The 13,759-nt window shown below is 36.2% G+C and overlaps 1 protein-coding gene across 3 annotated transcripts in view; it reads right to left on the bottom strand.

The window, feature by feature from the left end:
- The window catches only part of PIK3CB (phosphatidylinositol-4,5-bisphosphate 3-kinase catalytic subunit beta), a 147,079-nt gene that overhangs the window by 87,565 nt on the left and 45,755 nt on the right, over positions 1-13,759 (bottom strand). For all 3 annotated transcript variants that reach the window (XM_029214289.1, XM_029214290.1, XM_029214291.1), the window contains 3 exons: positions 13,442-13,667; positions 4,013-4,236; positions 1,112-1,291 (listed from right to left, as the gene is read on the bottom strand). In XM_029214289.1, coding sequence (XP_029070122.1) covers positions 1,112-1,291; positions 4,013-4,236; positions 13,442-13,667 — 630 coding nt within the window. The remainder of the gene's footprint in view (positions 1-1,111; positions 1,292-4,012; positions 4,237-13,441; positions 13,668-13,759) is intronic.

Genomic DNA, 13,759 nt, shown 5'->3' with positions numbered 1-13,759 from the left:
GTATCATTTCATTTCCTTCAGGTTCCTTCACCTTCATTGTATATTTTCTTTCTCACATGACCTTGTACAAAAAACACACGTCTTTAGTTTCCTTTGTAATAACAAATTCCAGTTTGAGCAAAACAATGTACTTTCCTCCTATTAAGGTTTAAAAAAAAAGTGTTAAAGAAGCAGGAGCCTACTTAAAAGATGGTAGAGGGCTTCCCTGGTGGCACAGTGGTTGAGAGTCCGCCTGCCGATGCAGGGGACGCGGGTTCGTGCCCCGGTCCAGGAGGATCCCACATGCCGCAGAGCAGCTGGGCCCGTGAGCCATGGCCGCTGAGCCTGCGCGTCTGGAGCCTGTGCTCCGCAACGGGAGTGGCCACAACAGTGAGAGGCCCGCGTACCGCAAAAAAAAAAAGATGGCAGAACATGAAGGGAAGAAGTCAGTACTTAGATGTTACCACCAAGCACTTTTCATCTTCCTTCTTCCTCTCTGGATACAGGTTCAAGCCCTGGTCAGGGAAGATCCCACATGCCGCAGAGCAACTAAGCCCATGCGCCACAACTACTGAAGTCCATGAGCCTAGAGCCCACGAGCCACAACTACTGAGCCTGCGTGCCACAACTACTGAAGCCCATGCGCCTACAGCCTGTGCTCCACAACAAGAGAAGCCATGGCAATGAGAAGCCCACACACCGCAACGAAGAGTAGCCCCCACTTGCTGCAACTAGAGAAAGCCTGAGCGCAGCAAGGAAGACCCAATGCAGCCAAAAATAAATAAATAAATAAAATAAATTTTTAAAGAAAGAGTAATCACATATTTTCCTAAAATTCTGTTACTATTTACCTCTAACTTGGCACTTAACCCAGTATTCTTTATGTAACGACCATTTTTTGGTCTCCAAATGTAATTTCAACAAAAATATCCTCAAGTTCCTTGAAGGCAAAGCTTCTTTAAATAGCATACCTTATGCTGGGGGAAGGGGTGTCGCAATGCACATATCTTATTTAAACTCCACTATACTCCAAAAATAACCTGAGGCACATCAATTCCCTGCATAAAACATCTACACAAAGAATTCATGACTAAATGTAAATAAATGTTAAATTGATAGTTAAAACACATACCTGGAACTGAATTAATGGGTGATCACCAAACACATATTCTACTCTCCCACTGACTTGCAACACATAGTCATAGGGGCTAACTTCATCATCTTTCCCATGAATAGTCAAACGTTTTTGGATTGCCAATTCATTTATTTTGATAGGATTCATATTAGGAGATACTTGAAAGCTAAACACATCCTAAAAACGGGGGTAGAAAAAAGAAGCAATTTTGTATTTACACTGGAAAAAAAAATCACTCTTTACATTTGTACTTATTATTAAGTACTACAGTGTACACAACTATACATAATGTTTACACATGTACATCCTTTACATTTAATTTCCAGTAAATTTTCTTTCCCCCTACCAATCCTGGAAAATCATTTTTTAACCTAAATGAATACCTTGTTACAGTTCATCTCATTTTTAGTTTAGTGTTCCCACATGCTGCTTCCCAATGCTGGTTATCAGCAGTGATGGTGAAATGGCCAAATGAGAATTTAAAGAATTTGAGGGGGGGGGTGGGCGGGGAGATGCATGTATGATGGAGTCAGTTGCCAAACATCCTTTATTTTGAGATTCTGTCATTCCTATTTTTTGATGGTAAAATGTTTATTCACTTATGAAATAGTGCTGGCAATAAATTACGGTATGGGGTTTGGTTTTTTTTTAAAGCAATAATAGCCTAAATAAAAATCTATAAACTCGGGCTTCCTTGGTGGTGCAGTGGTTAAGAATCCACCTACCAACGCAGGGGACACGGGTTCAAGCCCTGGTCCGGGAAGATCCCACATGCCGTGGAGCAACTTAAGCCCGCGAGCCACAACTACTGAGCCCACGTGCCACAACTACTGAAGCCCATGCTCCACAACAAGAGAAGCCACCGCAATGAGAAACCCGTGCACCACAATGGAGAGTAGCCCCCGCTCGCCGCAACTAGAGAAAGCCCGCACCCAGCAACAAAGACCCAACACAGCCAAAAATAAATAAATAAAATAAATAAATTTATTTTTTAAAAAAATCTATAAACTCTATGTGACTTCCTAAAATTATTTCATGACTTAAAAATTTACTATTCTGTATGATCAAAAACTCTAAGAATTTTTGGTTTAATCCCTGGGAAGTATTTAGCCAAAAGAAAAGGAGACTAAGGAGACATATGATAGCTATATTCCAATTATCTGAATATCTGGCATGTAGAATAAAGGGAGATTGAATGGATACATATTAAATAAGAAAGTATAACCAGATGAGCAGAAGTCACAGAAAGCTAGTTTGAATTTAATTTTTTAAATTCAAAATTTAAATGTGTGCTTGCTCACAGTGAAAACATGCTACTTCAGTAGGCAGAGGGCTCCCATAGCAACTGGATGTATTTGGTTAGAGACACAGGATATAAAGGATGGTGAAAAGAATTATTACGTTATATAGAGTCTGCCTAGATGATGTCTAAACTCCTTTCACCGTTAAGTTCTATGACTGCTTGAATCCAATAAGATTTTACATCTATATTTCTCTTCTAACTTCAAAACACTTCTTTTCACATATACTTTGTTACAATGATGATCACATTAAAATTTGTATATCCAGTAGAGGTTTGACCCATATGTGATGAAATTCAAACTGACCTAGATGGACAAATTGCCCGGAGCAGGTATTTTCAAGTTGAATTCTAATCACCTTTTAACAGTAAAATTCCCTATTTCAACTCTTTCAACAATGCAGAATTCCTTAAACGGTATTTTAAATTTGATCTTTACACTTTATGATATCCAATTCTTGGCTTAAATTGAACTTGAGTCTCAACATATCTCAGTATAGAGTGGCAAGTTGTTTTCTTTTTTTTTTTTCTCTAGACAAACTTCCTTTGCAAAATGCCTGAATGTAGGATCCTTTTTTTACATCTGACCTAACAAATACTTAATAACGTGTTTTTGGCAAGGAGGCCGACTTGATAAAATGAGAAACACCTGGAAAAAATCCTGGCTCTACCACTGACCACCTATGAAGCAGGGCACAAAAGAACTCAAACTTCTCTCCCTTTCAGTTTCTTCACTATAAAATGGGGTTAAAATAACAACACTTTATTGGGTTGTTGTGAGAAGTAGAGAATATATTTCAAAAATACCTTTCATAATTTCTGGCATAGTAAAGTGCTCAACATAGAAGGGCTACTGATAAAGGTTTTGTTATTGTTATCACAGTAACTGAAGAACAAAACAAAATATCCTTGTACTCCTACCCTAATTCCAAGGCCAGAGACTAGATGATAAAATGAGCACACTTCATACAAAGGCAGTAGCATAATCTAGTTTGTAAAATTGCTATGAACATTCAGATACAGATTAACTGTATATACACTCTATTATAATGCCCAGTTCCGAACCGGCACTTAGTTCACGTATCCACAGAATGCAAATGTAAGAAAATGGAAAAAAAGAGCTCTTTGATCAAACCTTTCATTTTATAGACAAGAGAAAAATCACATGAGAAAATAAAATTATATCTACATTAAACAACATTATCTATACCAGGGGTTGGCAAACTTTTTCTCTAAAGAACTAGCCTTTGCTAACAACATATGAGTATCTGTCGCATATTCTTCTTTCTTTTCTTTTTAACATCCTTCAAAATTCTTTGAGTTTTTTACATCCCACAAAAAATATAAAAACCATTCAAAACCACTGCAGTTTGCAGACCCCGATCTAGACAAAAATGCATCAAAAAACCATATATGTGCAAAGGATGTGTCACTTTAGGTTGTCACATATAATCCTAAATATATTTCCATCTTAAATCTAAAAATGATCTGTGTCAGTCTTTACTAGGTAAGCAACAGCCTCCTCTAACATTGGTGCTGCATTCTGGTAAAATTCACAAATTTATTATAAAGTATTTCTTAAAATAATATAATACTACCTGACAATTTTCAAAATGAACAGCCACAATGAGTTTTCCTCCGTAAAGTTTATCTTCTAAATTTTCAGGAATGGATGGTTCATGCTCTGGTGGATAGGTTTGCTTTAGCCAATCCATCCAAGACAATCCCACAAGCGACTGAATCTTTTCCTCACTGAATCTGCGCATTTTTATTCGGAATTCATTCACCTCAGGATCCTTCAAGGCATCAAATTCATGCAAACCTAAACAAAAATTTTAAACGTGTCATTTTGAGTAGCTAAGAGAATACAAAATATACTCAAAAAAAGATAATTTGGATGCTTGGTTTTTATGAAGCCAACGAAACTGAAAAGGAAAATATTATGAAAGATAAAGAGAATATTATGAAAGATAAAAAAATATTCAAGATAAAATAACGAACTTCATGTATAGAAGATGAACATACAATTAGATTTCTAAAGAATACAAACTTGAAACCTCTTAAAGAAATATAGCTGGTTACCAATTTTAAAAAGATAATCACTGAAATTCACAGTACTATTTTAAAACCACATATGAAAAAGCCAGTTTTTCTTTACAAATCAAGTAAATCACATTTAAAGTATTTAAGAAAGGCTAAGACTCTGAAAACTTTACAAATAAGCCTAAAACTCAAGTTATTACTTAAAACTCAGTAAACTTCAATTTTATAAACTTTCAGTTTACTGTGATTTTTCAACAATGGTTATAGCATATCAGTTAGTCAAAAATCTCATAAACATAAAACTATTTTTTGTTGTACTGAATTATGAACCACTTCTGCCATGAAGATAACTATATAACAGCCTGTTCATAAGCTTATAATTATTCTAATAAATAATTCTAGATATCTAAAATAATAGAAGAACATGTATAAATTTTTATATGTGCATTAATTTTTACCTATCAGATTGGCAAACATTTTAAAGTTGGACAAAACCTTAAGCTGGAAGGGACAGAAGAGAAATAGGCATATTTAATATTTATTAGAACTCACACACACACACACACACACACACACACACACGTTTTGACCCTGGTATTCCACCAAGAGGAAGTGCAACCTGAGAGACTCAGGACCAACTAGTGAAAGACAAATATGTTCCCCAAACCAACCACGTAAATGCCCAGCTTCTCGTGAGCCCACCTTGCACTTCCTCCTGCCAGCAACTTCCATCAGGCATACATGAAAGCCATCCACTTTCTCTACCATAAAACTCTGTCACTCCCCTGCCTGACTCTGAGTCACTGCCAAACACAAAATTCCTTTATTATAGCAAGCTCTGGGTAAAAAGTCTGTTCTCATTTGCATGATTGTTTATTTCCACAAATCTATGGAAATAATTGTACAGATAACATGATATCAGTACAAGCATGTTCACTGTAGCTTTGTTTATAATAAACAAAAAACTGGAAATAACCTAAAGATAATCATTAAGACCTGGTTAAAAAAATTAAGATACATCCACATACCATGATAGAGTGGTACAAGTGCTAAAATGAATGAAGTAGATCTGTGTTGTTAGGATAAAAGTCCCAGATATATTAAATATATAAAGCAGGGACACAATGGGTCTCGCAAGATTCCTTTTATGCGAATTCAAAATAAAGAATATAGAATGCATATAAATTTTTGCCTTGAAAACTGAGATAATATTAACAGCACTTCATAGTGTTGGAGAGGGAAGCACAGTGCGGCAAGCTGTTACTTTTCATTCTGTAGGGCCAAATCAATACTGTATCATTTGAATATATGCACATCAATGAGTGTTATCTTGATAGTAGACTTACCTGCATTGTATATTTACGTCTATTAAAACAGTCATTATTTCTAAAATAAATATTAGCATTGATTTGAGGTATTAAATATAGAAAAATTAAAATGTTTAAGCTCCATACTACAACAAAGGTAAAATCTTGAGGGTAAAATATGATTTCTTGGATAGTTTTAGATCTGGAATAAAATATATTACTCTAAATCAGCTATGTGAATGAACTGTAATTTAAGCGAACTACCTTAAGTATCTTAGAGCTTCTTCCTTTGCACTGTTCAAACTATTTCTATTCACAGATCATTGGTACTACAGATAAGGACATGGAAATGGATACCTAATAATAGATACATCTAACAAAAATCAAACTCTTTATCTCCCTTTATCTACTAAAAGTCATGTCTAATCCACTTTCTAAATGTCTCTCAACTCCGTCTAGTTCTCTTAGGTCCTATAGCCATTACCTTAATCCTAGCTACCATCATCTCTCCCATGGATTAATTATTACATCAGTTTTTCATTAATTTCTCTACTCACAATCTTAATCCCTCCAATCCATTTCCATTCCCCAACCTAAATAATTTTTCTAAAATGAAAATCTGATGATGTTACTCCCCTACTTAAATCCCTTCAATAGCTTCCCAATTGCTCTTACGAATTAAATCTCTACTTTTTACACGGCCTGGATGGCTCTGCATGCTCTGAAGCAGGTTGCCTCTCTGGACTTCCTGCTTATCCTAGCTGTCCCCTTAAGCAAATCATAGTCAATTTCTTCTATTCCTTGAATAGGCCATCATTCCTATATGCCATTCCCACTTGGTTTTCCTTCTTCCATCTCCTTTCACCTACTCAACTCCTAATGAGCGCTTAAGTCACAGTTTAGCTGTTTGTCTGCAAAGAGGAAGGCCCTGACTCACCCAGTTGATTTAAGTGGCCCTCTTTGACTTATAACAGCTTATACATTGTATTGTAACTGTCGGTTTACTGATCCATTACTTCCCACTGGATTGTGAGCTCCAAGCAGACAAAGACCACATTACCCAAGTTCAGTGCTGTGGTTCTCAAGTATAAACACTCAATATAAACTGTTGAATTGCAATTGCTATTGTTTTGGTAATTTTTTTCAATATAATATAAATAAGGGACTCTTTTCACATAACTATGAGAGACAACTGAAAAGTACAGATTTCTTTCATACATCCCAGACTCACTAAATCCCAATCTCTGACAATCTGCTTTTTAAGAAACTGATGAATGGTTACCTAATCTATAACAAAGGAGGCAAGTGGACTTCCCTAGTGGTCCAGTGGGTAAGACTCCACGCTCCCAATGCAGGGAGCCCAGGATGCGATTCCTGGTCGGGGAACTAGTTCCTGCATGCATGCCACAACTAACACTCTGCATGCTGCAACTAAGAAGCCCACATGCCACAACTAAGAAGTCTGTATGCTGCAACTAAAGATCCCACATGCCACAACAAATACCCTGTGTGCCATAACTAAGACACAGCACAGCCAAAATAAATAAATATTTTAGGGCTTCCCTGGTGGCGCAGTGGTTGAGAGTCCACCTGCCAATGCAGGGGACACGGGTTCGTGCCCTGGTCTGGGAAGATCCCACATGCCGCGGAGCGGGTGGGCCCGTGAGCCACGGCTGCTGAGCCTGTGCGCCCAGAGCCTGTGCTCCGCAACGGGAGAGGCCACAACAGTGAGAGGCCCACATACCGCAAAAAATAAATAAGTAAATAAATAAATAAATATTTTAAACAACAACAAAACAAAGGAGGCAAGCATATACAATGTAGACAAGACAGTCTCTTCAATAAGTGGTGCTGGGAAAACTGGACAGTTACATGTAAGAGAATGAAATTAGAACACTCCCTAACACCATACACAAAAATAAACTCAAAATGGATTGAAGACCTAATGTAAGGGCAGATACTATAAAACTCTTAGAGGAAAACAGAGGCAGAACACTCTCTGACATAAATCGAAGCAAGATCTTTTCTGATCCACCTTCTAAAGTAATGACAATAAAAACAAAAATAAACAAATGGGATCTAATTAAACTTAAAAGTTTTTGCACAGAAGGAAACCATAAACAAAAGAAAAAGATAACCCTCAGAATGGGAGAAAATATTTGCAAACAAAGCAACCAACAAGGGATTAATGTCCAAAATATACAAATGGTTCATGCAGCTAAATAACAAAAAAAACAACCCAATCAAAAAATGAGAAGACCTAAACAGACATTTCTCCAAAGAAGACATACAGATGGCCAAAAAGTACATGAAAAGATGCTCAACATCACTAATTATTAGAGATATGCAATCAAAACTACAATGACATTATCACCTCACACCGGTCAGAATGGCCACCATCAAAAAATCTACAAACAATAAGTGCTGGAGAGGGTGTGGAGAAAAGGGAACCGTCCCACACTGTTGGTGGGAATGTAAACTGGTACAGTCACTATGGAGAACAGTATGGAGGTTCCTTAAAAAACTAAAAATACATATGACCCAGCAATCCCACTACTGGGCATATACCCTGAGAAAACCAAAATTCAAAAAGAGTTCCAAAGTGTTCATTGCAGCTCTATTTACAATAGCCCAGAGATGGAAACAACCTAAGTGCCCATCATCGGATGAATGGATAAAGAAGATGTGGCACATATATACAATGGAATATTACTCAGCCATAAAAAGAAACGAAATTGAGCTATTTGTAATGAGGTGGATAGACCTAGAGTCTGTCATACAGAGTGAAGTAAGTCAGAAAGAAAAAGACAAATACCGTATGCTAACACATATATATGGAATTTAAGAAAAAAAAATGTCATGAAGAACCTAGAGGTAAGACAGGAATAAAGACACAGACCTACTGGAGAACGGACTTGAGGATATGGGGAGGGGGAAGGGTGAGCTGTGACAGGGCGAGAGAGAGGCATGGACATATATACACTACCAAACGTAAGGTAGATAGCTAGTGGGAAGCAGCCGCATGGCACAGGGATATTGGCTCGGTGCTTTGTGACTGCCTGGAGGGGTGGGATAAGGGAGGGTGGGAGGGAGGGAGATGCAAGAGGGAAGAGATATGGGAACATATGTGTATGTATAACTGATTCACTTTGCTATAAAGCAGAAACTAACACACACACACACAAAAAAAAACTAAAAATAGAACTACCATATGACCCAGCAATCCCACTCCTGGGCATATATCCAGAGAAAACCATAATTTGAAAAGATACATGCACCCCAATGTTCATTGTAGCACTATTTACAATAGCCAAGACATGGAAGCAACCTAAATATCCATTGACAGAGGGATGGATAAAGAAGATGTGGAACATATGTACACTGAAATATTACTCAGCCATAAAAAAGAACGAAATAACGCCATTTGCAGCAACATGGATGGACCTAGAGATTATCATACTGACTGAAGTAAGTCAGACACAGAAAGATAAATATCATATGATACTGTTTATATGTGGAATCTTAAAAAAAAAGGGGGGTTACAAATGAACTTATTTACAAAACAGAAGTAGAGTCATGGATGTAGAAAACAGTTATCAGGGGATACGGCAGGGGGAGGGATAAATTGGGAGATTAGGATTGACATATACACACTACTATATATAAAATAGATAACTAATAAGAACATGCTGTATAGCACAGGGAACTCTACTCAATACTCAGAAATGGCCTATATGGGAAAAGAATCTAAAAAAAAAAAAAAAGGGAGTGGATATATGTGTATGTATAACTGATTCACTTTGCTGTACACCTGAAACTAATACAACATTGTAAATCAACTATACTCCAATAAAAATTAAAACGAAAAAGGGAGGGGAGGGGAGGGGAGGGGAGGGGAGGGGGAGGGAGGGAGGGAGGGAGAGAGGGAGGGGAAGGGAGGGAGGGAGGGAGGGAGGGAGGGAAGGAAGGAAGGAAGGAAGGAAGGAAGGAAGGAAGGAAGGAAGGAAGGAAGGAAGGAAGGAAGGAGGGAAGGAAGGAGGGAAGGAAGGAAGGAAGGAAAAAAAGAAAGAAAAAGGAAGAAATGGATGAAGCCTGAATTGGGGAACTACTGTAAAGATCTCTTAAAAGTAGAAACTTTGCCAAAAATAAAAAGTTAGGCTAAGGAATTTAATTTTAAGCCTAGTTAATTGCCTATATGTCTTGTGGTATGAAAATTTGATAGCAAAGCTTAAATTTTAAGATAAGAGTACTGTATAGTTTACAGTCAAATATAAATTTTTGATATTAAAAAAGTACTGAATGAACAATTTCTTCATATTAAAGATACTGTTAAAATCCTACAGACTATGTATTTCCTTCACTTTAAGGTATGCCACAGCTTTAGATAGGTGAGGAGAAAAAGGAAGTGTTCAAATACTTTTTTCAGGATGCTGACAAAATCCTCTGATCAAGATTTACTACTGGGTATTTGGAGAAATTAATGCAGGAGTAACAAGTATCTTCTCTACAGAGAATAATCAGAACCCCAGCAGTAGCTCTATAAATAATTATTGAGAATAAACAGAAAATGAAATAATTAGGCATATCATCTTTCAGGAAAAGGTATTTTTAGACCCGTCAGGGCAGTTATGTCTGTAAAGGTTCTATTGTTTTCGCTGGGGAGGAGGAGGCAGCAAACTTGTTCCTGAAGTTAAATTGAAATAATTGTTCATTGTTTTCCCAGGAGGCATGAGCTCACAAAGTCCCGGTTGTAGTCATCACATACAAATCAGCAACTGCAAAGAATAACTTGTTAGGTATTTAAAGTAAAATTTCATTCTAAAACATCAGAACAGACTTACTCAACTTCCTAAATGACTGTTAACATTTGAATTTGTGTATATGATCATAAGGCCAGCTTTCCTAAACTGCTGAGGGTCTAAAGTACAATTTATAAATTTTAAGAGCTTATAAACTGTTTAATTCAATGCAATAAAACACTCGTGGCATTTTCTTAGTCATTCAAATTGCAGGGCACATTGCATAAAAAAATTTTTGTACAATAAGCTTTATACACTAAATGAAATATGGTACATTGTTTATAGAAAGAGAAATTCAATTCTAATATATATTAGATCTCTGTGCTGTTAGTAGGGTGAAGTTAGAGTTGTCAAATTTAAAAACAAAAAAACAAAAAAAACACAGTATGTCTAGTTCTATTTGAATTTTAGATAAACAGTGAATGACTTTTTGGCATTAAGAGTATCCCATGGATCTACTGTATTTTTATTTGGTAAATCTGACAAGCTTAGGTACAGATAATGGTGGCTAATGATTCCATATGCTTTGGAGATCAAGACCCAAAGAAAGCAGAGAGATCTAAGTTTTGAAAAGATGGTAAATCTCAAAAAGACACCTATATTCTCATAAAAGTTAACTCTCTCTGTGATGCTAACCTTTTGAATTGTCAAATATTTCAGCTTCCCTAAATATCAGCAGAAAAATACAGAAAAACAGTATTTTCACAAACATGCACACAAAACTGCTTAAAAAGAACTATATCAAAATATTATTAGTGGATATTCTTGTCCTGGATAAAACTAAGTGATTTTTTTTGTTCTTTCTACTTTTACATATACTCTAATTCAAAGGAAAAATTTTTATTAATGGAGAATAATTAAAAGTTTAAAAAAAATCTTAGGAGCTCTAAAAAACAGAAAGGAATGCTTTCTATTGAAGCTATTAATATATTTTTGAAAAATCTGTATGGTACACAATTACAAGCCTATTTAATGGGGGGAAAAGTCATTGCCAAAGCAAACTAGCTAACATCTGAAATAATCAAACATTTTTAAATACCAGGGTGTCATTCAGTAACTAAACAAGCTTCTGTTCTAAGTACCCAAAGGGAAGAGTTTAGTCCCACTGTGTAATCATTAGCTAGCCTGAATTAACTATAGGTCAAAGATCAAAGAATAGTATCTTAAAGGTACTTACTATCTTAAAGGGGACGGTACTATATTATCCTATAAGAGTGAATGTGATCAATACAGGTAGCCAATCCAGATCCAACACTCTTCAGATGTTTTTGGTTTTGTACTTTAAGCCTCCTCTTCAGTAATCCCTTGCAGTATGCAAATTCAAGTTAATACCCTGTCTAAGGCAGGATACCATTGGCCCTTTAGACATCTAAGATTACTACAGCAAGAGAGACTGCTCCGTGTTTATTGTGTTACTCACAATTCTCCCTGAAATTAATATGCAAAGAATAATGTGGGCATGATATATCTTGACTTGCTATAAAAGTAACTTCTACTTAAAACATAATTTTACTTATGGAGTAAAATTTATGGAAACATCAATCAGCTTAAAGTCTCGGTTAGCACAGAGTTGTGCATAAATTACGTTCATACTAGACGGGTAGTTCATAAGAAACTTAGGATGCATCTCTTAAAAAGGGCTTTTCAAAGTACCTGAGGCAAAGGAACAACTTTTTCATTTCAAATTTGCAAAAAAACAACACTTTTATAAAATAAAAATAATTCACTAGACATATAGATTGCCAACAAGCACATGAAAGATGCTCAACATCGCTAACTATTAAAGAAATGCCAATCAAAACTACAATGAAATATCACCTCACACTGGTCAGAATGGCCATCATTAAAAAGTCTACAAATAACAAATGCTGGAGAGGGTGTGGAGAAAAGGGAACCCTCCTACACTGTTGGTGGGAATGTAACTTGGTTCAGCCACCGTGGAAAACAATATATGGAGGTTCCTCAGAACACTAAACATAGGGTTACCACTTGATACAGCAATCCCACTCCTGGGCATATATCCAAACAAAACTATAATTCAAAAAGATACATGCACCCTTATGTTCATAGCTGCACTATTCACAATAGCCAAGACATGGAAACAGCCTAGATGTGCGTTGACAGTTGAACGGATAAAAAAAATGTGGTATATATATACAATGGAATACTACTCAGCCATAAAAAATAATGTAATAATGCCATTTGCAGCAACATGGATGGACCAAGAGATTATCATACTAAGTGAAGTAAGTCAGAAAGAGAAAGACAAACACCATATGATATCACTTATATGTGGAATCTAAAATATGACACAAAAAAACTTATCTACAAAACAGAAACAGACTCATAGCCATACAGAACAGACTTGTGGTTTTTCAAGGGGTAGGGAAGGGGGATGGATGGATTGGGAGTTTGGGACTAGCAGATGCAAACTATTATATATAGAATGGATAAAAAACAAGTCCTACTGTATAGCGCCAGGAACTATATACAATATCCTGTGATAAACCATAATGGAAAAGAATATGGAAAAGAATGTATATTTATGCATAATTGAATCACTTCTTTATAGAGCAGAAATTAACACAACATTGTAAATCAACTATACTTCAATAAATAAATTTAAAAAAATAAGTCACTGGAAAAGAAAAAGACAAAAAATACACACACCCTTGGATGTTGTGGCAATATCACATCGCTAGAGAAGTTTATTCTCGATTTCTATACTTACTTTATCTCAGACTGGTAACAATGTACAGACCAGCACTGGTCCATGGACCACACCTTGCAAAGCAAGGTCTCAGATCATACTTACTACATGTTTATACAGATAGCAACAAACATGTTAAAAATTCAAAATAAGAATTTTTTTAATTACCTCTTCCTATAAGGACTCCAATTTTTGAGTCTAATTTTTCCCCTGGGTCACAACTTCTTGTCACTAATTTGAGAACTGGAAGAAAAGGTCTGACATCACAGAGTCTTCTTGTTTCATCTTCAAGCTCCTCATATACAGCAGTTTGATTCACACATGCAAACATATAGGAGTCAATTTCCATAAGGAGGTTAAACATTGGGTAATTATGAACTTGTTTCCATAACATCTGCAGGAAAAAGTAATAAGACATTTTCTGAAATGGAAATACTTGCTCAAGTGTACAAAGATGTATCTACAAGGATGCTCACTGCAGCACTC

The sequence above is a fragment of the Monodon monoceros genome, unplaced genomic scaffold (assembly GCF_005190385.1).
Source record: "Monodon monoceros isolate NGI ecotype Baffin Bay Population unplaced genomic scaffold, NGI_Narwhal_1 Super_Scaffold_11, whole genome shotgun sequence".
Lineage (NCBI taxonomy): Eukaryota > Metazoa > Chordata > Mammalia > Artiodactyla > Monodontidae > Monodon > Monodon monoceros.
Note: the sequence above shows the minus strand (reverse complement) of the source record. Positions and strands in the feature narration are given on the sequence as shown.